At 42.5% G+C, this 22,910-nt stretch overlaps 1 protein-coding gene across 1 annotated transcript in view; it reads right to left on the reverse strand.

Moving 5' to 3' along the window:
- EMB (embigin) overlaps nt 1-17,141 on the reverse strand; it is a 31,346-nt gene extending 14,205 nt beyond the window's left edge. The window contains exons 1-5 of the mRNA XM_005282181.5: nt 16,606-17,141; nt 9,472-9,561; nt 7,697-7,786; nt 5,066-5,258; nt 2,822-2,910 (exon numbers count right to left, since the gene is read on the reverse strand). Coding sequence (XP_005282238.2) covers nt 2,822-2,910; nt 5,066-5,258; nt 7,697-7,786; nt 9,472-9,561; nt 16,606-16,696 — 553 coding nt within the window. The 5' untranslated portion in view covers nt 16,697-17,141. The remainder of the gene's footprint in view (nt 1-2,821; nt 2,911-5,065; nt 5,259-7,696; nt 7,787-9,471; nt 9,562-16,605) is intronic.
- Nucleotides 17,142-22,910: the final 5,769 nt, after the last annotated feature.

The following is a 22,910-nucleotide window of genomic DNA, read 5'->3' on the forward strand; positions in this document are numbered from 1 at the left end:
GCAATCAGATGTACTAGCATATCAGGCATCGCTTGTGGCTTGGAAATTATTCTCACCACATTAGCAACTGGAAGATTCAGATCTCACTCTTTCACCTTTTCCCGCACAGTGACATCAATCTGAGAGGATGTCAAGTCAGCAGCTTTTATGGCATCAAAAGTGGCAGCTCTTGACCCATTCTGAAGCAATTCTCTCATCTTATGGTGATAAATCAACCAGTCCCTATTCATCATGTTTTGTCAGAGGTGACTTCTCTGATTAACTTTTCATAGTAGCTATTTTATACTTTCAGAAGAATAAGAGTTCCTTTGGCCTATTTAAAATACACACTAGAATAGGCACTCAGCTAAATCTTATTCAGATGCTCGTAAGGAAAAAATATATTGACATTTCAGATGACGAAAGAGAGTTTGAATAAAACACTATACTTCTTTCTTTTTTATCAACCCAGAAGTAATTGCACTGTAGCAGTCTTGCTCTCTAGTGGTTGAAGGTTTGAAGCAGATGTCATGCTTCTACGACAGACTGCAGTGTAAGGGATAAAGTTTCATCTTTTTTCAAAGATATGTGCCAGATCCTAGCTGATGTAAATCAGCAGAGTTCCACTGACTTCCATGGAGCTGTGCTGGTTTCTGGCCACACTGAGTGCAAGTTCTGTACGGTTTATTTTTTTTATTTTAAAAAATGTCTCCAAGCAGAGTTCTACCCAGTACTGCATACTGGCTCCACTGGTTTTCTTAACAAACCAGTGAGTGCTAAATGCTTTGTTTGTTTGCTTGCTTGCTTATTGGTTTTGGGTGGTGAGGGGAGCTTATCATTGTTCCTCAAGAGCACTTTACATTTCCTTATTTGAGCATCTCTTTTCATTTTAATGGCTCCAAAAGTTAGCAAGGGGCAGAATGTCTTTTGGATTAAATGTCACAAAATTTTACAGTCCTTTCATTTTACCTGTTTATCAGTCAACTGAATTTCACCTGTTTCTAACATGTTCTAAAATGCATATATTTAATGGACACACTAATATAGTCTATTAAAATGGATTGCATATACAGTAACTCCTCGCTTAACGTTGTAGTTATGTTCCTGAAAAATGTGACTTTAAGCGAAACGGTGTTAAGCTAATCCAATTTCCCCATAAGAATTAATGTAAATAGTGGGGGTTAGGTTCCAGGGAAATTTTTTTCACCAGACAAAAAAATATATTATATATACACTTATAGTGTGTGTGTGTGTGTGTGTGTGTGTGTGTATACACACGCACACACAGAGTATAAGTTTTAAACAAACAATTTAATACTGTACACAGCAATGATGATTGTGTAGGTTGGTTGAGGTGATGGAGTCAGAGGGTGGAAGAGGGTGGGATATTTCCCAGGGAATGCCTTACTGCTAAATGATGAACTAGCACTTGGCTGAGCTCTCAAGGGTTAACACATTGTTGTTAATGTAGCCTCACACTCTACAAGGCAGCACGAATGGAGGGAGCGGAGACAGCATGGTAGACAGAGACAGAGATACACACCACTCTAAGTACATTGACTTTTTAAGTAGATCAGCAAGTTGAGACAGCAGCTGCGGCCAGCAAGCTCCCTCCATCCTGAGCCCTGTTGTGTCCCCACTCAGCTCTATATGGAGAAGGAGTAAGCAGGAGGCAGGAACAGGGGGGAGGAGGATACCCTGACATTAGCCCTCCTCTTCCCCCCCCCACTGCACAGCAAGCAGGAGGCTCCCGGGAGCAGCTCCAAGGCAGAGGGCAGGAGCAGCACATGGCAGTGGAGGGAGGGACAGCTGAACTGCCGGCAATTGATAGCCTGCTGGGCGGCTGCCGCACAGGGAATTTAGGGGAGTGGGGAGCTGATGTGGGGCTGCTGGTCCACCCTGGTTCCAAGCCACCATCAGCTAGCTGCAACGGGCTGCTCTTCCTGCAAGCAGTGGACAAAGCAGGCAGCTGCCAAACGATGTTATAAGGGAGCATTGTGCAACTTTAAATGAGCATGTTCTCTAATTGATCAGCAACGTAACAACGAAACAACGTTAACTGGGACGACTTGAAGTGAGGAGTTACTGTATATGTGTATTTATATATATATAAATATATTGTTGTTATATATATATATTCATTGTTGTTATATATATATATATTCATTCTTTCTAAATTCGAAAATGCTTATTTCAATCTGAAATTGCCAATATTCATCCAAATCTGAATTTGTCCCAAATCTGTCTCAACTGTACCAGTCACTAGTGATTTTTCTATTAAACTCAATTAAGTTTTGAGGTTTAAATTTTCAAAAGTGACTAGTGATTTGGTTGCCTCACTTTTTCAATGTCTAAATTGAGACACCATTAACAGGTCTGATTTTTCTAAGAGTAACGAGCCTCCACTCTGAAAATCAGACCACTTTAAGATGCCTCAAGCTGGGCACTTCAGAATTTAGGCTTACACCCTCTTTTAGCCTTTTCCATGTAAAGGAAGGAACTAAAAGGAAGGAATTAATTTAATCCATTGTTAAATAAAAAGTTAGCCTTTGTTCAAAACTCTTCATTTCATATCTTAGGAAGGGCTATCATGGATAATTACTCAAGATTCTCACTTAGCTTAAGTGGCTTAGCTACTACTGCTGCAGTTTTAATCATAAGGAAATAATAACTGTTTTCAGCTTGAATGGCTAATTATTAATAGTTACCAACTATGATTACAAGAGTTCAATGTGTTATATAGGAGATCAGAGTAGATGATCACAATGGTCCGTTCTTGCCTTATAATCTATGAATGTTTATATGATTTTCAAGTGAAACAACCAAAGTTAATACAACTTGCCTTGTAAATGAAATGTGGCATTAACTTCTTGGTCACTTTTAAAAACACAAGTGTAATTTCCCATTTGGTTTCTATCTCTGATCTTCAACCTAAAAAAAAGCGAAATAATTAATGCCTATATCTTTGCTGTCTCACATTTTAGATACCAGACACTTATAGAAAAAACAGGAAACCAGAAAAGATTGATTGGAATATGAAATACAAGTTGCTAAAAGTGTGGGGTTCAGGTTTCATGCAGTTTGACAGAAAGAGAATAAATAAACTCTATGAAATATAAAAATTAGAAAATGTACACATGGGTGTATATGCACATACACTGTACTCTTTCTGTGTTTCACAAATACACACACATAGACACACACTCAAGATTGGATGTCTTTCTAAATGATATGCTCTAGATCAACCACAAGTTACTGGGTTCCATGCAAGTTTACTGAGTGAAACCTATGGCCTGTGTTATGCAGGATGTCAGACTATATGAGTTCCTTCTGGCCTTAATGTCTATGAGTCATCATGAAGCCTATGGATCTTGCAGCTGTAGATCACCATATAGAATAATTTTTAAAGGGATGTCGTCCCATTGTCTGGGATAGAGCAAGTGGTGGACTCCCAATTGGCTCTGTCACAGCCAGTATGGAAGACACACATGTAGACTGTGCATGCACATGTGCAGTAACGGGTAGCTGTGTACATGCACAACCCTGATATTTCCTTTCCCAATTTCTACCACAATGGAGAATTTGTCGTGTTATAAAAATGGTGGCTCTAGAGTCTTCTTCTCTGGAAATTCTTGAAATACCCAATAAAACTTCCTTTTAGAAGATTTAAACACATTTCAATATTTCCCCCCAAAATATATCCACCATGTAATATATGGAGGAGGAGTTAGTGCAGTGGATGGAGTGGGGGAAGGAGAAGGTCAAAGAGCTCCTCCATCCCTTCTTCCCGTGGTAATGAATACAGGTGGTTTAGAAGAGACAGGTAGTATAGAGCAGTGGTTTTCAAACTTTTTTTCTGGGGACCCAGCTGAAGAAAATTGTTGATGCCCATGACCCAACGGAGCTGGGGATGAGGGGTTTGGAGTGTGCAAGGGGCTCAGGGCTGGGGCAGAGAGGGCTGTGATGCGGGGGAGAGGGCTGTGGGATGGGGCCAGGAATGAGGGGCTCTGAGTTGGGGGGGTAGTTCAGGGCTGGGGTAAGGGGTTGGTGTGCGGGAGGGGGGCAGGGCTCTGGGCTGGAGCCAGGGATGAGGGGTTTGGGGTCCAGGAGGGGCTCCGGGTTTGGGGGGGACTCAAGGCTGGGGCAGGGGATTGGGGCATGGCCTTACCTCCGGCAGCTCCCGGCCAGCAGCGCAGCCAGGGTGCAGAGGCAGGCTTCCTGCCTGTCCTGGCACCGCGGACTGTGCAATGTCCCAGAAGCGGCCATCAACAGGTCCAGCTCCTAGGTGGAAGCGCAAAAGTGGCGCCATGCGGCTCTCGCCCACAGGCACCGCCTCCTCCCCCACATCTCCCATTGGCTGGCCTGGTGTTCGGAGCAGGGGCAGCACGTGGAGCCCCGTGACCTCCCTGTCTAGAAGCCGGACCCGCTGCTGGCCGCTTCCGGGACGCAGCGCGGTATCAGAACAGGTAGGAATTAGCCTGCCTTAGCTGGGCAGCACCGCCGACGGACTTTTAACATTCCGGTCGACAGTGCTAACCAGAGCCGCTAGGGTCCCTGGGTGCTGAGCAAGGTGACCTAATGCCTTACATGCCCTGACCCAGTACTGGGTCATGACCTGAACTTTGAAAAACACTGGTACAGAGACTTTTCTAGTTACTTGAGAGAAGGGAAAACCAACTCCTCCTCCCTAGCCAGGCACCATCTCCTCCTACTACTCCCATTTCAGATTCCGCTGCCTGGAGGAGTCCTCTGTTTACTAGACAGAGAGGAGAAGGGACTAAATTACCTCAAGACAGGAAGAGGTGAAAGAATTGACTCTAACCCCTTACATAATCCTTGGCTCCCATGTATGGGTCATGGTACTGTTCCTCATTCAATGTGACCTTTTTAATGTCTATATCTTTTGTAACATACCTGTTTTTATAGATATTACACCTTAACATGGAAAACATTTTTCATCAGATATTAGTATTTGTGCTTGCTTCAGCAGCACATATACAGCCCAAGCTGATAATGGTTACCCAACAACATATGTATTTGATTTAATTCCTTTAGTTGTGCCAGGCAAACTGTAAAGAAGACTCACGTATATTGAGTACTCCAGACATTTTTCGTTTCATTAATGGTGACATTGCTACTTTCAACTCTTTCATTATCCTTCTTCCACGTCACTTCAACAGTTGCTGAATCAGTGGATGCTCTAGTCAAGTTACACAAGAGTGCAATGTTAGCTGGATTATATAATATGACATTTTCCTCCACTGGAGCACTGGAAAACCCTATCAAAGAATAAAACAGATGAAATTATCTAAAAGAAACATACTACTTCCTTTTGGGGGGTTGGGATATCTTTCAATTATTGGGCCAAATTCTGGTTTCATTTACACTGGTGAAAATACAGAAAAGCTGCACTGGTGCTTTTGAAAATTCCACCCTCAGGTCCTTTTGGGCCTACAGTTTTAGATATTGACAGGTTTCAGAGTAACAGCCGTGTTAGTCTGTATCCGCAAAAAGAAGAACAGGAGTACTTGTGGCACCTTAGAGACTAACAAATTTAGTAGAGCATAAGCTTTCGTGGACTACAGCCCACTTCTTCGGATGCATATATATTCTATATGTTCCATTCTATATGCATCCGAAGAAGTGGGCTGTAGTCCACGAAAGCTTATGCTCTAATAAATTTGTTAGTCTCTAAGGTGCCACAAGTACTCCTGTTCTTCTAGTTTTAGATATTGATTCTGTGTCCATTGAAGTCAACAGCAAAACTCCCAAATTCAATGCTGCTGAATCAGGCCCTTAACACTACTGTTGTTTGATCTGGTTGTGTGTTGTTTAAGATATCTTTAGATCCATCTGCTGCTGCTGTTTTTGCTTTCCCAATGGCAAACTACCAATACTGCAAGCAGCAACGTGAGAACATTCCCATACCAACAGGAAAAATGACACATTTTTGGCTTTTAACCAGTTTCTTTTGGGTGTAATGATTTGCATAACCAAAAAGGTTTTGATTGCAAATAGACATTTTTTACAGGCTGAAAAAGCATGTGAATAACAAGCCTTTTGATCCTGAAAGATATAAATAAATCTCTGACTCCATAACCCCAAGCCCTCTGTTGACATTTCATTTCATCCTTAGACCTTCCTTCTTGGCCTGCTGCTATAACTGCTGTTGGCCTGACTGTATGTCTGATGGAATTCTGCTCTCTGGGAGCATACCCTGCATATAAGAGTTGCACTGCATTGCACAACCCAACTCCCTTCTGAGAAGAACAGCGGCTGAAAGGAAGCCATAAAGCATGCCCCACTAGCTCATCAGAGAAATTGGAATCTAAGAGACAAGTAAGATACAACACAGGAAGTGGAAAAGCATCATTCCAAGGGACACAAGGCCTCACCACAAAACACTTTTTTCTTTATATGCTTTTGACATAGGCATTTGAGGCTTATAGATCAAGGGAGCTTAAAATTCCACAGGTGGAATGTTAATGCCCCAGATCAAGGAATATTAAAGTTTACGTATAAGGCCTGGGTCTTGTGTTTTCTTCTGTAGGAGAGTGGAGTCACAACCACAATCCATTTACTAAAAATAACTATCTATTTCTGGTGACATCTCTTAGATGCAAAAATATAATAAGAGCATTATATCTGCCAGATTTGTGTATCAGTTTATAATCAAGAATCAAAGTGATTGCAAAATTTACACTAAAATCCATTTGAAGAATCAGATGAATAATGAAGGCTAAAACAATATGGGTGACATTCAAGATTCATTATTTTTAAAATGCCGGACTTCAGATGAATGGGAAATTATACTTCTCTGGTGTTAGATGTAGGAATTTCTATAGTGCCAATCACCATAGCATCTGAGTAGCTAGAGGAAAATGTACTGAGAGATGTACAAAGATAGAGATAACTGTTAGGGAAATATTAAACTCTAGTGGCTTCACAAAGAGGTCTAGCACAAGGTCTATGCATCACTTCCATCACAGTTCAGCCTTCAAAATATTGCACTGGCCCAATGCACAGGCATGAATTTCACCCAATGGAAGGTGAGGGTGCTCAACATCTCGTAGAATTGGACACTTAGAAACTGCTGTCTATTTTAATCTGCTCTAGTTGAAGATGGCTTGGGGCTTTTGTTTCTGCTACAAATTTGTTATAGCTTCCAGTTGGGTAACTGGAAGTTTCTGCCTTACATGATCCATCTGTGGCTCTCTTTTCATCCTCCCAGAGTGTCCACTCCTGTGAGATGCTGAGTGTCTCCTGCAAGGTGCTGTGTACCCTAAACTTATCTATAGGTGGATTCATTAGAACAGTGTATTTCCCACTCCTTAAAGTGATTTATGGTTCACTCATTTTGTCATTCCTAGCAAAGGAGACAAAATACTTATTACTCCAACTTGTGTTTTCAATAAAATGTTGAGTCTGATTTTCTGCAGCTTAAACAGCTATTAGAATGGAATAACAATGAATAATGGGCCAAGCTTATTAATCTCCTCTCTCCTAGAAGGCGTGTAGTTTAAGATTTTGCCTACTCCGGTGTTACTAGTTAAACTGTGGATAAGAGAAATGCCTACCTCAAATACATTTTAGGCATAAAGATGAAGCAGTACAAGCAAATAATTTTGTACTATCACAGCCATTTGATGTTACAGAATAACTGGAAAAATAATTGTAACATTAAACATGCTACAGGGTGAAGAATAAACACATTTACCATCTATGGATTTGCTATACTCCACTGATGTGAGATTAGATATATTCTCCTCAGTCTGCTGATTAAAATCTTGTGTGCTGAGATGTGAACCTATCAAAAAAGAAAAATTGAAGTGATTATCATACAGCTGTCATTATTCAGCAGAGTGTTATTGATATATTGTAACTGTTTATTTTAATAATCTTAACAGAAATGCAGGGAGCTTGTAGAAGACTAATTTCCACTCAGCCTCTTTGCCGTGTACCATGTATTAATTGTCAGAGTACGAAATTAGTAGTGTCCTGAGATCATCATTATTATTATGCCATTTAAAAATGTTAAATTTCTGGCCGCTGGCTCTTTCTACAACACTGTAGCCATGATCATGACAAGTGGAAAGTGGAATATCTAGCTATGCTAGGACTTGATTCAGCAATGCAGTTAAGCATATGCTGAATTTAAAGTGTGTGAGTTATCCCATTCAGTGTATGGGACTACTCAAGTGCTTAAAGTTAGTCATATGCTTAAATACCTTGATGAAATGGGTCCTCTATGAATAGCTGGGATTACAGTGAAAATAAGAATCACCACAACAAGACATACAGCCCTGGAGTAAAATCCTGGCTCTACTGAAATCAATGACAAAACTCACATTGATTTCAATGGAGTCAGGATTCCATCCCTGGTCCATAAAAATTCTTCCTATCATGAAGAGAATCTCCTGCCCTGCATAGTGAATCCTATTAAATAACATTGCTTTCATGTTTAAAAGACACTTCCTTCCTGCAGGAATAGAACGAATCTTAAAGGGCAAGGACTACAATGGAAACTGTGGGTGGGGGGAAATTCCAGATTTTCCACATAAGAAGTTAAAACTCCTGTGCTTTTAGACAGGAGAAAATGAGCTGTTCTGAGGCTGCCTTTTCAGAGCTCTAGATAGCCTTACTAATGGAGAAAATAAGCAGCTGTCATGCAAACAGTAACCACTGTAAAGCACAATTCTATTTCTTTCAAATTCAATACTGTTGTTTGCTCTCAGGTGTTGTCTGTATTTCAGGAATAAAGCAGGGAAGTAACTAAACCAAAAATTGCAGCTTTGAACAACAAATATATTTTGCACAACTAAAAAGACATTTTCTGGTTAAAAAAGTCACAAACTGAAACTGTACAATATTAACAAGACCGACAAATGTGCGCATATTTATAGATCACTAATAAATAGGAGCCAATCCCAAGAGGTGTCAATGACTGTCAACAGAGCCATTAGAAATTTAGGCTGGGTGAATGGTCAGTGTGAAACCTCAGCAAAATCATAGCAATTCAGAAAAAAATGGCTTGAAATAAATGAGTTTTGCAAAACTTTGACCAAGAGGATTAGTACAATTTATTTTTTAAGGAAAAGTGTTAAGATGGGGGAATTAAAACACAGAGGTTGAGCAGCTTGCCTAAGAGGCACTGTGATGTAGCTGATTAGGCCTGGCCCAGGAAGTCAGAGATATGGGGTAAAATCCTAATTCCACAGAAGCCAAGGCAAAACTCCCACTAAAATCAGGGTTCCACCCATGAGTTCAAATTCTGATTCTTACAATGACTTGCTGTATGACCTTGGACAAGCTACTTAAACGTTCTGGGCCTCAGTTTCCCCTTCTGAAGAATAGAATTCATGAGAAGTACTTACTTCATAAGATTTAGTTGACATCATAGTGTCACAGCCATTTGAGAAAAGGGATAACTGGGGAAAAGAATTATAATCTTAAGCATACTGTAGTATAACAATTAAGATTTGTGTTTTTTACCAGGAGTAGATAAGTCATGTCCCTTTACGGTATAATCTGAAATGCTCTCTCGAGTTTGCTGATTGATATCTCGTGTTGTCATAGCTGTACCTATTGGGGAGAAAAAAGGGTTAAAACTATTTTATTTCCTTTCAGTTGAAATGATGGGACAGATATAACTGAATTAGAAATTGGTTCTTTTCATGAATTAAATAAAAATATGGACTGAATTTCTTTCAAACAGCTGTCTGGCTCAGTGTGCACAGCTATAGTTACCTTGCAGAAGAATTCCATTCAGTCAATTTCCTTTATCACATACATGTCAATTGTCAGGGTGTGATATTAGTGGTAAATCAGTAGTGTAAGTCTTCATTAAAATTGCTATGGGCCAGATTCTGACTGGCCTCACATTGTTACACAGTAGGCAGGGAAACCACAACGATCCTCCCTCCCACCAATTAATAAGGGATAGAAAAATTCCAGTATGTGTACTTAGGATGGGGAAGGGGTTGCTCTGTCACTCTTCCCCTGGGAATGCCTGATACCCCAAGGTGATGGAGAAAGGTGAGGAGGAAGTAGGGTCACGTCTTCAGCTGCTCCCATACACTGGCTGACTGAATTTGACAGTTTTGCAGTAGGCTTGCTATCTCTGCGTGCCTGGGAGCTCTAGAAGGCATTCTACCTCCCCAAAGGGGTATTATGGCTCCACTAAATGACATAATCTCGCCTCAAGTTATTTAAAAATTATTACTACACGGGCAATAGCCAAAGACAAATTATAGCTACATTCATGACTAAAAAGCACAGAAAGAACAAAATTTGTTCATGTCTATAAGTAGCTGAGGCTTTGCTAAACAGCCAGGACTGCAGCAAAAACAGGATGTGAAAGACTGCTGCCCTTTGAGTAACTGTGAGCAGAGGTGTGTCTAGATGGAGTGACACTGTGTACTGCCTTCAACAGAAGGCAAAGTCAGAATATTTGCCAGTTCCATAAAGTACTTTCCTCTTCCTACCAATAGCACTGTTGTCCAGTATAGATTGAGAAGGATCTCTTTGACCTCTTTCACAGGTGTCTGCAGCACAAAATCATATGACCTCTTTGAGCCACAATCCGGTTCAGACCAGACTTGTCTGATGCCATTTGTGCTAGTTCTTTGTCTTCACATTTCAACCAGCCTCAGTCATCAATGAACCAATTTGATCGGAGGGATGATGTTGAGGGACAATGCAGCTAGGGGCCTGTGTATTAATGGTGGTTGACACCAGGTATTTAATTGTATCTTACAGATAATCAGTACATTTGTCCCATAGCCAAACAGCTTTCTCCAACGAAGCATCAGACTGTGGGTTTTGTGTTTGTTTTTTCCCTATTTGCTATATCCCTAGAGTTTTACAAATGCTTCAACACTCTTTACTAGAGTGTCGGGACCATGCTTGAGGAAGGTGGCTGATTAGCAAAGCTTGGGATTTGGCCTGCCTTTTCTTTCTTTCTTTTTTTAACAACTCAGGCTGAGTTAGGTCTATCTGCCTCTATCAAACAAAGACCCTGGCAGCACACGGTGGAAGCAAGTAGGGATAACAACATGAGCAGGGTTACCATTCGTCCGGATTCCCCCAGACATGTCCGGCTTTTTGAGCTAAAAATAGTGTCCGGGGGGAATTTGTAAATGTCCGGACTTCCCCCCCATGCAGAGCGCGCGCGGCTAACAGGGCAGCCGGCCGGATGGTGCCACTTACATGGGGCTCCGACAGCCAGAGAGAGCCCCTCCTCTGCTTCCCCTGCAGCAGAGATCACTCCCTCCCTCCCTCTCTGCATTCGCAGATCGCCTCCGGCAGTCTGGAGCTCCTCCCCCGCTGCCCAGCGTGCCGGGACGAACAGCTCGGGCCGTTCCTGAGCAAGTTCACAGAGACGTTAAGCGAAGGCCAACAACAAGGGGGCCAGGGGCTCAGAGAAGGGGCAGGGAGGTTTTGGAGGGGGCAGTCAAGAGACGGGGGGGGGTCGGGAGTTCTGTGGGGGCTTTCTGGAGGGTGTGGATAAGGTTTTGGGCAGTCAGGGTACAGGTAGGGGGTAGGGTCCTGGGGGGCAGTTAGGGTGGGGGGGTCTTAGGAGGGGGCACTTAGGGGACAAGAAACAGGGAGGCTTAGGTAGGGGGTGGGGTTCTGGAGGGCAGTTAGGAGCAGGGCTCCCAGGAGGGGGCAGTCAGGGGACAAGGAGCGGGGGGAGGGTTGGGGGTTCTGAGGGGGGCAGGAAGTGGGAGGGGGTGGGGCTAGGGCAGGATGGGGGCAGGGCTAGGGCGGGGCTCCTCCCGTCCCCTTTTTTGCTTGCTGAAATATGGTAACCCTAAACATGAGGGCATCACTGCACATTGCAGGAACTAATAAAGGAGGCATCAGGTAAATGAGGTTAAGTGTTGTTGTGGCACTTGGAAGCCCAGAACTGCTGCAGGTGACTGCTCTGATCAACACAAGGATTGCCTGGAATTGTGTCTGGCAGCAGGGTTCTAATCCTCATGGAAGGACAGCATGTACATGCTGCTGTATAGACATCAATGCACTTAAAGACACAGTAGGTTTTGAAATCTTACAGAAGACTTAGTAGAAAAGGACTCTTTCTGGACTTTTTATCTTCTCATGTTTTCATAATAAAATTATCACAAGGTCATGCCATATCAACCTGAAGAAAAATATGTGGGGGTGAGACAGAAGACACCAAGAAACTACATGAGTTTCATATTGCACAGACTGACTCAAACAACCCTATCACAGTGGAGAGGTTTGTGAAAACAGTTCTCATCTTACATGCCTCTGCTCAATTTTTATCAGTTTCCCCCCCTCCCCATCTATATTCATTAGTAGATGGGATTATATAGTATTTTTAATTAATAAACCATAAATAGCAACAATAAAATGTTCATTTATATAGGCCATGTCTTTTTGGCTGTAGTACAGGGCACTCCAAAATAAGATACAAAGTGCCTTGTGTCAGAGAAGCCACTGACCCAAGCCTTCCTTCCACTACTTATCTATCCAGCCCTGACACTCTTAATTCAAGAGAGAGACCTTTGTGAACAAGCTGATCTTTCCTCTGAATAGATTGGCAGGCCCTGGAGTTGCTGAGAACCATGTTAATTACCCGCAGGGTACAGACCATAGCCTTTGGGTCCTATTTCATGCTCCATTGTTTAAGTGCTGAATTTTAAAATACCATGATCTCCAGATAAATAAATAAAATCTTCAACAGCTGCCAAAAGTAGCCTGTCATTGATATTCTCATGGTTAGTTTACATGGAGCTTTTCCAACAATAGCTTTCAGAAAGTGCATCTTTTATAAAACAAAGACTTTTTAGACTAGGGCTCTCGATTAATCGCAGTTAACTCACGCAATTAACTCAAAACAATTAATCACGATTAATCACAGTTTTAATCGCACAGTTACCAATTGAAATGTATTAAATATTTTGGATGTTTTTCTATATTTTCATAGATATTGTATTCTGTATTGTAATTGAAATGAGTGTGTATTTTTTATTACAAATATTTGCACTGTAAAAATGACAAAATAAATAGTATTTTTCAATTCACCTCATACAAGTACTGTAGTGCAATCTCTTGTCGTGAAAGTGCAACTTATAAATGTAGATTTTTTTGTTAAATAACTGCACTCAAAAACTGAACAATGTAAAACTTCAGAGCCTACAAGTCCACTCAGTCCTACTTCTTGTTCAGCCAATTGCTAAGACAAACAAGTTTGTTTACATTTACAAGAGATAATGCTGCCCTATTCTTATATACAATGTCACCAGAAAGTGATAACAGGCATTTGCATGGCACTTTTGTAGCTGGCATTGTAAGGTATTTACATCCCAGATATCCTAAACAGTCGCATGCCCCTTCATGCTTTGGCCACCATTCCAGAGGACATGCTTCCATGCTGATGACTCTCCTTAAAAAAATTATGTGTTAATTCAATTTGTGACTGAATTATTTGGGGAGAATTGTATGTCCCCTGCTTTGTTTTACCCGTATTCTGCCATATATTTCATGTTATAGCAGTCTCAGATGATGACCCAGCACATGTTGTTCATTTTAAGAACACTTTCACTGCAGATTTCACAAAACACAAAGAAGGCACCAATGTGAGATTTCTAAAGATAGCTACAACACTCGACCCAAGGTTTAAGAATCTGAAGTGCATTCCAAAATCTGAGAGGGACGAGGTGTGGAGCATGCTTTCAGACGTCTTAAAAGAATAACACTCCAATGCGGAAGCTACAGAACCCGAACCACTAAAAAAAAAAAAAATCAACCTTCTGCTGATGGCATCTGACTCAGATAATGAAAATGAACATGCATCGGTCTGCACTGCTTTGGATTGTTATCGAGCAAAACCCGTCATCAGAATGGAAGCATGTCCTCTGGAATGGTGGTTGAAGCATGAAGGGACATATGAATCTTTAGCGCATCTGGCACATGTAGATCTTGTGATGCCAGCTACAACCGTGCCATGTGAACACCTGTTCTCACTTTCAGGTGACATTGTAAACAAGAAACGGGCAGCATTATCTTCTGAAAATGTAAACAAACTTGTTTGTCTGAGTGATTGGCTGAACAAGAATTAGGACTGAGTGTACTTGCAGGGTCTAAAATTTTACTTTGTTTTATTTTGGAATGCAGGTTTTTTGGTACATAATTCGACATTTGTAAGTTCAACTTTTATTATAAAGAGATTGCACTACAGTACTTGTATTAAGTGACTTGAATAATACTATTTGTTTTTTTTACAATGCAAATACTTGTAATCAAAAATAAATATAAAGTGAGCACAGTACACTCTGTATTTATATGAAAATGTAGAAAACATCCAAAAATATTTAAATGGTATTCTATTATTGTTTAACAGTGTGATTAATCGCGCGATTAATCTTTTTAAACACACAATTAATCGCAATTAATTTTTTAAATCACTTGACAGCCTTACATTAGACTGCTGATTCTTAGACCTTTTGCAGTACTTGACATTTTCAAAGTACTGTACCCCCATTAACTAATGAATCCTCCCAATAAATCTGTGAAATAGGAAATTTAAACTCTTAGATTAGCCCCGGGATTTTAGTATCCAATATACCTATGTGTAACCCCACACCCAAGAAAAAGGGAGCTTGTCACAGTCTATTTAGTAGCCATGGAAGATGCCTTAACTTGCAGTCAAATTATGTCTCCTCAAAGATCCCAGTGCAAGAACTACTTTGCACTTTCTACTGGTACACACTGAGGGCTTGTATACACTGCAAGTTTTGTTGCCAAAAACTGCCTTTTGGTGACAAAACAGCAAGAGTGTACACACTACAATGGCAGGTTTCAGAGTAGCAGCCGTGTTAGTCTGTATCCGCAAAAAGAAGAACAGGAGTACTTGTGGCACCTTAGAGACTAACAAATTTATTAGAGCATAAGCTTTCGTGGACTACAGCCCACTTCTTCAGATGCATATAGAATGGAACATATATCGAGGAGATATATATACACACATACAGAGAGCATGAACAGGTGGGAGTTGTCTTACCAACTCTGAGAGGCCAATTAATTAAGAGAAAAAAAACTTTTGAAGTGATAATCAAGCTAGCCCAGTACAGACAGTTTGATAAGAAGTGTGAGAATACTCCCCTTGTAAGTATTCTACACTTCTTATCAAACTGTCTGTACTGGGCTAGCTTGATTATCACTTCAAAAGTTTTTTTTCTCTTAATTAATTGGCCTCTCAGAGTTGGTAAGACAACTCCCACCTGTTCATGCTCTCTGTATGTGTGTATATATATCTCCTCGATATATGTTCCATTCTATATGCATCCGAAGAAGTGGGCTGTAGTCCACGAAAGCTTATGCTCTAATAAATTTGTTAGTCTTTAAGGTGCCACAAGTACTCCTGTTCTTCTTTTTACACTACAATGGGACTTTTGTCACGAAAAACGCCCAGTTTTGGAGACAAAAACTTCCACTCCTAGGAGAGATTTTTGTCTTTTCCCCTCCCTTTATTGTCGACAAAGAGCCAGTGTAGACACTGCTGATTGTTTTGTTGACAGAAGAACTGGCTTCCGCCAGTATCCCACAATGCCTGCCCTGATTGTTCTCCTCAGTGTTTTGATCTCTGCTGCCCTGCAGGCATGTGGCCCTTCCCTTTCAAAGCTCGGGGAAGTATCTGTGTGCTGCTCCCTTTGGGGAACAAACAAAGAGCAAATCATTGGAATGCTGCTGTTCTGTGCTGCACTAGGAACACAGCGGCAGGCAGACTGCTGCTGCGGGGGGAGGGGGACAGACTGCTGTGCTGCTTTGCCATTCTTCAGCACGGAGAGCTCACAGAGCTGCTCATGATGCTGCTCTCGGCAGCTGAGGTGGCTGTGGGAGAACTGGGGGAGAATCCCAAGATGTGCAGCAATCAGGTCTTCCTTCCCACAACACTGCACTGTGGGATACATACCCACGGTGCATTGCTCACCCTGTGGATGATGGTGTCCCCAGTGTGGACGTGATCTGTCGACAGAGGGAGTAAGTATGAACACCCTTTGGTGATTTTTATTTTGTCGACTTTTGGGTGTCGACATAAGTTTTGTCAACAAAACTTGGTAGTGTAGACAAGCTACTTGACTCAAAGTTTTTAAGAAGGAACAAGAAAAATCTCCAGTCATTGCACAAGCACAGAAGGAAGGGCGGGTGAGAAAAAAAAGTCTAGTGCAAAGCAGCAAGAACGTCTTCCAATTGATGCTCTAGTTTCTTCTGAAGAAGGGACGGAACAAACAACCCCCCCCCCCAACCCCTGCATCAAACAAATCTGACGTGCCCATATAAAGTGATTATTTTCTCTTGGGGCGTGTGGGAGAAGAGCCTTAGGGATGCTTCAGGGCGGAGAGGATTTTTGCTCGGCTGCAGTTAACCGAGACAAGAAAGCACGTCTCCATACCGTCCCCACGTCCACTCCCAGTATGAGCCAAAGAGGGGATGGAGGTACTGAAGTTAGCCTAGCAAGACTGGCTGCGGCTGGCGACGCCACTTGCAGGAGGAGACGCGCTGGCTTCGCTCGCCTAGCTGCCCTCCAACATCCCCTGAAGGACGTAGCTGCCGGGGGCCGGTGCGGAGAACAACAGGGAGGATGCTCATATTTACCTGGTTCGTTAGCATCCGACAGCCACAGAGCAGCCAGGGAGAGCAGCAGCTGCAGCCGCATGGAGCCCGCCCCGGAGCCGGAGACGCGCATGGTGCGAGCAGGGCAGCTGCAGTACCTCTGCAGTGAGACTCCTTCGGTGCCCGGCTGCTGCGCCGGAGTCACGCCTCCCGCCCGCAAGCCAGACTCTACCGTGCGCGCCGGCGGCCGGCTCGGTGCTCAGCACGCGCGAGGGACAGGAGCAGGCTCAGTGCCGACAAGAGAAGCTGCTGCCCGGCGCCTGCCCTCACTTGCCACCAGCCTCTGCTCCTGGAGCAAAATGGGACAGACGCCGGCGACGGGAAAGAGTCGAAGGGGCGGGGGCGGGAGAGCAGGTGGCTAACAATGGGGAGAGGGGGCTCAATCGGGGGGCAAAGGGGTTTGTGCTCCTCTCTAGCCAGCTCTGAGCTACTGGCACGATACTCACAGGCTAGGCCCAACCTTCTGTAACGCTGCTGCTCTATCAGCAAGGCCCTGTCTTTGCCAAGCATAAGCCCCCTCCCCGGCCCAGCATCACTACACCTAGTGCTGATATTTAACTGGGTTGCCAACCCTCCAGGATTGGCCTGGAGTCTTCAGGAATTAAAGATTAATCTTTAAATAAAGATTATGGCATGTGATGAATTCTCTGGGAATACATCCAACCCAAATTGGCACGCCTATATTTATCAGCCTGGAGCTCCTACCAGAAACCTTTTCAAAGCAGTAGTGCTGGAAACAGGAGTGCAGGCGGTGCTGCTGCACCCCCTGGCTTGAAGTAGTAATAACAAACACCAAATACATGGTTTCCATCACCAGAACCCCCACTATAAAAATTGTTCCAGCACCCCTGCTTCAAAGACATTTCTTTATTTTTAAATAATACATTTGAGTTTTGTGCATAACTTCATAATTGTTTGCAGTGTTGTAGACATGTTGGTCCCAGAATTTGAGAGACACAAAGTAGGTGAGGTGATATCTTTTACTGGACCAGCTTCTATTAGTGGAAGGGACACACTTTTGAGTTCCACAGAGCTCTCTTTTCAGGTCCAGGGAAGATAACCAGTGTCTGGATAAATACAAGGTGGGACAGATTGTTTAGCATAAGAGGTTCACACATGCTGTTGGAGACCTGTAACAACGCAGGGCCCTGCTCCTCTTCTTTTTAAGTTACATACAGTTTGGAAACCTTCTGTTAGGCACATCTTGTCGTTTATTTCACTGTCCTCCCCATCACCTTTACAGACCGTGCAGCCTCATACTTACAGTAACATGTAGTTCTCCTCAGTCTTAATCAGGCCTATTCTACAGCAACTAATTGGAGCTGTAGTGACCAGAGTGCTGGATCAGTGGCTGTTTCCCAGCACTCTGTCACATACCTGCCCCCTTTCATGACAGAAAGGTTTTTTTCTTTCCCCATGCTCTCCCTTCCTATCCCCTCCCTAGAGTAATTATACAGGTCCCCCTTGTGGGGTCCTCTCATTCTCCACACACAGAAACCACACTTCGTGGGGTGAGGTTTCCCCCACAGCTGTGTTTTGGCTCACAAATCTTAATACCATAGGCACCCTGGGGAGCCGATCTCCCCATTCTCTCCCGAGAACGGTCTAATGGTCTCTCCTCACCTTCCTGATTTCTCAGGGACTTGAGGTCTCCCAACCCTCCAATCTGCACCTCATCTTCTTTTCCTTGGCATTCTAGTATACGGGGCTCCAAGGGTCCCTTGACCTCTGTTAAGGAGCTCTGGTTATTTTTCACCAACGCCCTACCCCACTCAATCTCTCAGGGGACTCTCCCTTCCTTCCTTTTGTCCTGTCTTAGGCTCTGTTGTCTAGTGGCATCTACTCCTTCCTCCTCTGATTTATTCTTTTCTCTCCATTTGTGTTTCATTTCCCCCCTCCCAGGATTCCTTTTGCCCAACTTTGGCCCCTACACTAGCTCAGTTTCCTATTGGGAAGGGGCTCCAGTTAGTGCCCAACACAATGGGTAGGGCAACCCCTCCACTATCCCAAAACATTTTCAAGGAGGCACCTTTGCCACAGGGCAGCATTTCTTATCCCCATGGATACATTCAATGTTTAAACTTGCTCCTGGAATTATCCAGTGGTGTTTTACCAGCTCCTGCCAGATCAGAGATTAAGCTGAGGCTGTATCTACAAGGTCCCTTTGAAGTTTTCTCCCCAACATTACTGATACGGTGGACCGTTTCTGTCCCTTTTCCTTTCCTCCAGTCTTGGCCCTGCCACAAAAGTTGGCAAACCTGCATTCCATGTATGAGCAATCCTTTTTCATGTGTTCATGATACCCACACTGGTAACATGTAATGGATCCAATCAGAGCTCCTTTGGGATCTTCCTCTCTATACCCTTTCCAGGTGTAGGTTCTCTGGTCCTCCTCCCAAGCTCTGCTTCTATATGGGGGGAAAAAAAACTCAAACACTGACTGCACACCCCTAGTTGTCACCTACTACACACACTGGAATCCACACAAGGTATCATGAAACAATTACAACCATTACTCAATGGGGACCACATCCTGAAAGAAATCTTTCCTGAACCTTCTTTCCTGGCCTTTAAATAACCGCTCCAACCTCACCAGGATCATCATCAGAAGCATGCTCCCCACAGACCAGGACACACCAATCAAAGCAGCACCAGACCCTGCCATAATAATAGATGAAAAAGCTCCAGACATATCTCCAGTACTACGAGGATCAGTATTCCCCCAATACACCTTTGAAGATCCATGGGTCCCATACATGCCTATCACAACATGTGGTATATCGCATCCAGTGCCCAATAACAACCGTGTGGATGAAAAGAGACAATTGCTACGCGCTCAAATCAACTCACACAGAAAAAATGATAAAAGACAAAAACACACTCATGGGCGAACACTTTTCACAAAACGATCATTCCATATCTGACCGCTCAGTTTTTGTCCTCAAAGGAAACCTGCACAACACCTTCAAGCGATGAGCCTGGGACCTGAAATTCATAACTTTGCATCTGACGAAGTGGGTATTCACCCACGAAAGCTCATGCTCCAATACGTCTGTTAGTCTATAAGGTGCCACAGGACTCTTTGCTGCTTTTACAGATTCAGACTAACATGGCTACCCCTCTGATACATAACTTTGCTAGATACTAAAACTGCAGACTTAACAGAAACACTGGTTTTATGGCTCATTACAACAATTTATAACATAACTTCATAACAGCTTTCAGAAACCTATGTTTTACTTGTAAAAAAGACATGATTCATTTAATAAAAAGTATATATTTCAGAAACTAATATTATCACTTCATCTTTACCCTCTGTTTCATAACAGCTCTTGATTTTATAGAGGTAAATGAACCCTTGACAAAAATTGTAAGTTTTAAATTTAAAATATTTTGTTTGTCTTATGATGAGCTTTAAACTAAACCTTCCCCGGAGATTTAGGTTGTAAGTCAAAACTGTGAGACTGGTATCTGAGTTCTAAAACAAAGAAGTTATTGTAATTGCTTTTGTTTGCAAAAGCAGATAGAATATTTCTGTGTTCTTAGAATAACGGAGGAGAACGATAACAGTGACATTTCTCATGGCTGGTTATATTTTTGTTTTGTAGATGGATGAATATTTGAGTGACTGATTTTAATTCCTTTTTAATTGGCGTAATAAATTTTACATTATTATTGGATCTTTATATTGGATTTTGTATAAAACAGCTGATGACATAATTTCTCCTTTGGACTCAGTACCAAAAGCAGCTCATATTTGCTTCCTCAAAAATAGTTTAATTTCTCTGAATATCAAGGGAAGATATCCTCACCACTACTGTGACGTCTTTATGTCAGACATAGTGCTTTTAGTTTTTTAAGGCATAAAAGTGCCTTAAAAGCACTATGTCTGGCTGGGGGAGAACTGCAAGGAGCCCTTCCCAAGTCCTCGCCTGATTTCCTTGACTTTTCATTTCCATTATATTCAGTGCTTGGATTTGTCACTTAGCAACCCCAATTTCCTTTTGCAACCCTGGGCCAAATTCTCCTGTAAGTGGGTGTAGAGTTTTCGATTTTAATGGAGCTGTGTCCATTTATGTCAGCAGAAAATTTGATCCTGTTTGGTAATCCACATTCTTAACTGGGACAGTGATAGAGAAAAACCCCAGAAGTCTCGGTAGCATATTATTTTTCCACGGAGTTTCCTTCTCAAACAGAATATTGATAAATTACAATTTCAAAGGGTCATTCTTAAAAAAAATTATTCACATCTGGAATGTAACTGGAATCAAAGATGTTTTTAGTTAAATATAACATTTATTTAAAAACAAAAAATCCTTATAACTTTGAAATCCCCCTGCACTTTGAAGGGGACTATCAATTCCCGATTATTGAAAGATGCCTGTCAAAAATTGCTCCTCCCTGGGAAAGTTCAGAGGACTGGTGGGGAATCCATTTCTATGGTACTTCTCTTTGAACTGTTTGAAATTGCACCCTTTGGATCAGTGCTGAGGACGGGGGAGAAATGCAATTTCTCATGAATGACACAGAATCATATAATAAATCAGAGGCAGGCAACTTATGGCACACGTGCCAAAGGTAGCACACGAGCTGATTTTCAGTGGCACTTACGCTGCCCGGGTCCTGGCCACCAGTCCAGGGAGCTCTGCATTTTAATTTAATTTTAAATGAAGCTTCTTAAACATTTTTAAAACCTTATTTACTTTACATACAACAATAGTTTAGTTATATATTATAGACTTATAGAAAGAGACCTTCTTAAAATGTTAAAATGTATTACTGGCATGCAAAACCTTAAATTAGAGTGAATAAATGAAGACTGGGCACACCACTTCTGAAAGGTTGTCAACCCCGTCATAAATTATATCTCTTGGATCAAAGCTAAGAATAACTGGAGCTGTATCTTCTGACAAGGTTCCCAGTCCAGCATCAGGAATTGCATCCCCTGAACCAAGCTGGAGGCAAGTGGGGAGGACGCCATTTATGACAGGTTTGCTTCTGATTCATCAGAAAATGCATCCCTGGGAATGAGTGGGGAACCTATTCCTGATGTGGATCCCTGGACCAAGGAGGAGAAGGATGTGTTTTTCCATGTCAGCAAAAAGCTGATAGGTAACTAATGACAGATTTTGCACCTGGGTGTAAAATCTGACAGGGAGGCATTTTCTGAACGAAAGGCTCTGGAGAGGGACAGCACTGCTACCTCCTCCTCCCTCTCTAGATACAGTTACTTCAACAGATGCAAGAGCTGAATTGTTCAGAGGGTTCCCATCAATAATGCAACAAGGTCTTTGCATCATATCAGGTCTCCAGGAAGGTTGGTGTTGCAGCAGCATCATGCTTCCTCCCCCTGCGCACACAGCTTTGAATTGAAAGCTCATGATGTGCAGGAACACAGGTCAAAGTATTTGAGGGCCTTATGTCGCAATTTGTTAAAGAGACATATATATCCTGCCTGCCCTTCTGTGCTCATCTGTCTATCCAGTCCCCCCAATCTCAGGAGATTCTAAACTTGATCTTCTCAGGACTAACATTTTCCATTGTAAAATATCCCAAGAAATACCTTTATCCTTTAATACTGCTATATGGAATTCTGTGGCATTGGCAGAGTAAAGGTATGTCAGTTAATGGGCCATGTTGTTGCATTGCTGGAAGAGGGAAGAGTCAAGGTTGCATGGGCAACCTTAACAGTGCATATCCTGATTTTCAGAAGTTTGATTTTTTGCTCAGCTTTCTGCAAGGGGATGACATACCACCAAGCAACCTTAACTCTTCATTAACATAGTTTTTTGCCATTGAATTTCCTAGTTTTTTGAACAGGAGAAAATGTGTTGTTGGTAGGAGTTAGTTGTCATTTAGGCAGTTGTACTTATCGTGTCCCTCAATTTGCATACTGAGCCAGTCTGCATGTGCACCCCGCCCCTAAACACAAATCAGCTGGGCCCCACCAGACCTGCTGCGACACACCTTTCCAGCCATGCCCCTGACCTAGTCACTGTGTTTCCCCTCCCCCCCGCCTGGCGCCTTCCCCACTACTGTACCCAGGCTTCCCCACTGCAAGAAGGAGATGTATCTCCCTGGTATTCAAAGGTTTCTATTGTTGTTACATCCCCTGGCCTATAACTCTACTCACATGCAGTGTCTGGAGTGCGGGACAACTATGTCACAGTGGAATGGTATTCCTGGTCATGTTTTAGAATGATTAGAGGGTGGAGGAGTTTGTGTCAGGACTGGAAAAAGAAACCACAGACAGGGTTTCTGTTCCAAAATATGTTTGAGAGAAAGAT

The sequence above is a fragment of the Chrysemys picta genome, chromosome 6, assembly GCF_011386835.1.
Source record: "Chrysemys picta bellii isolate R12L10 chromosome 6, ASM1138683v2, whole genome shotgun sequence".
NCBI lineage: Eukaryota > Metazoa > Chordata > Testudines > Emydidae > Chrysemys > Chrysemys picta.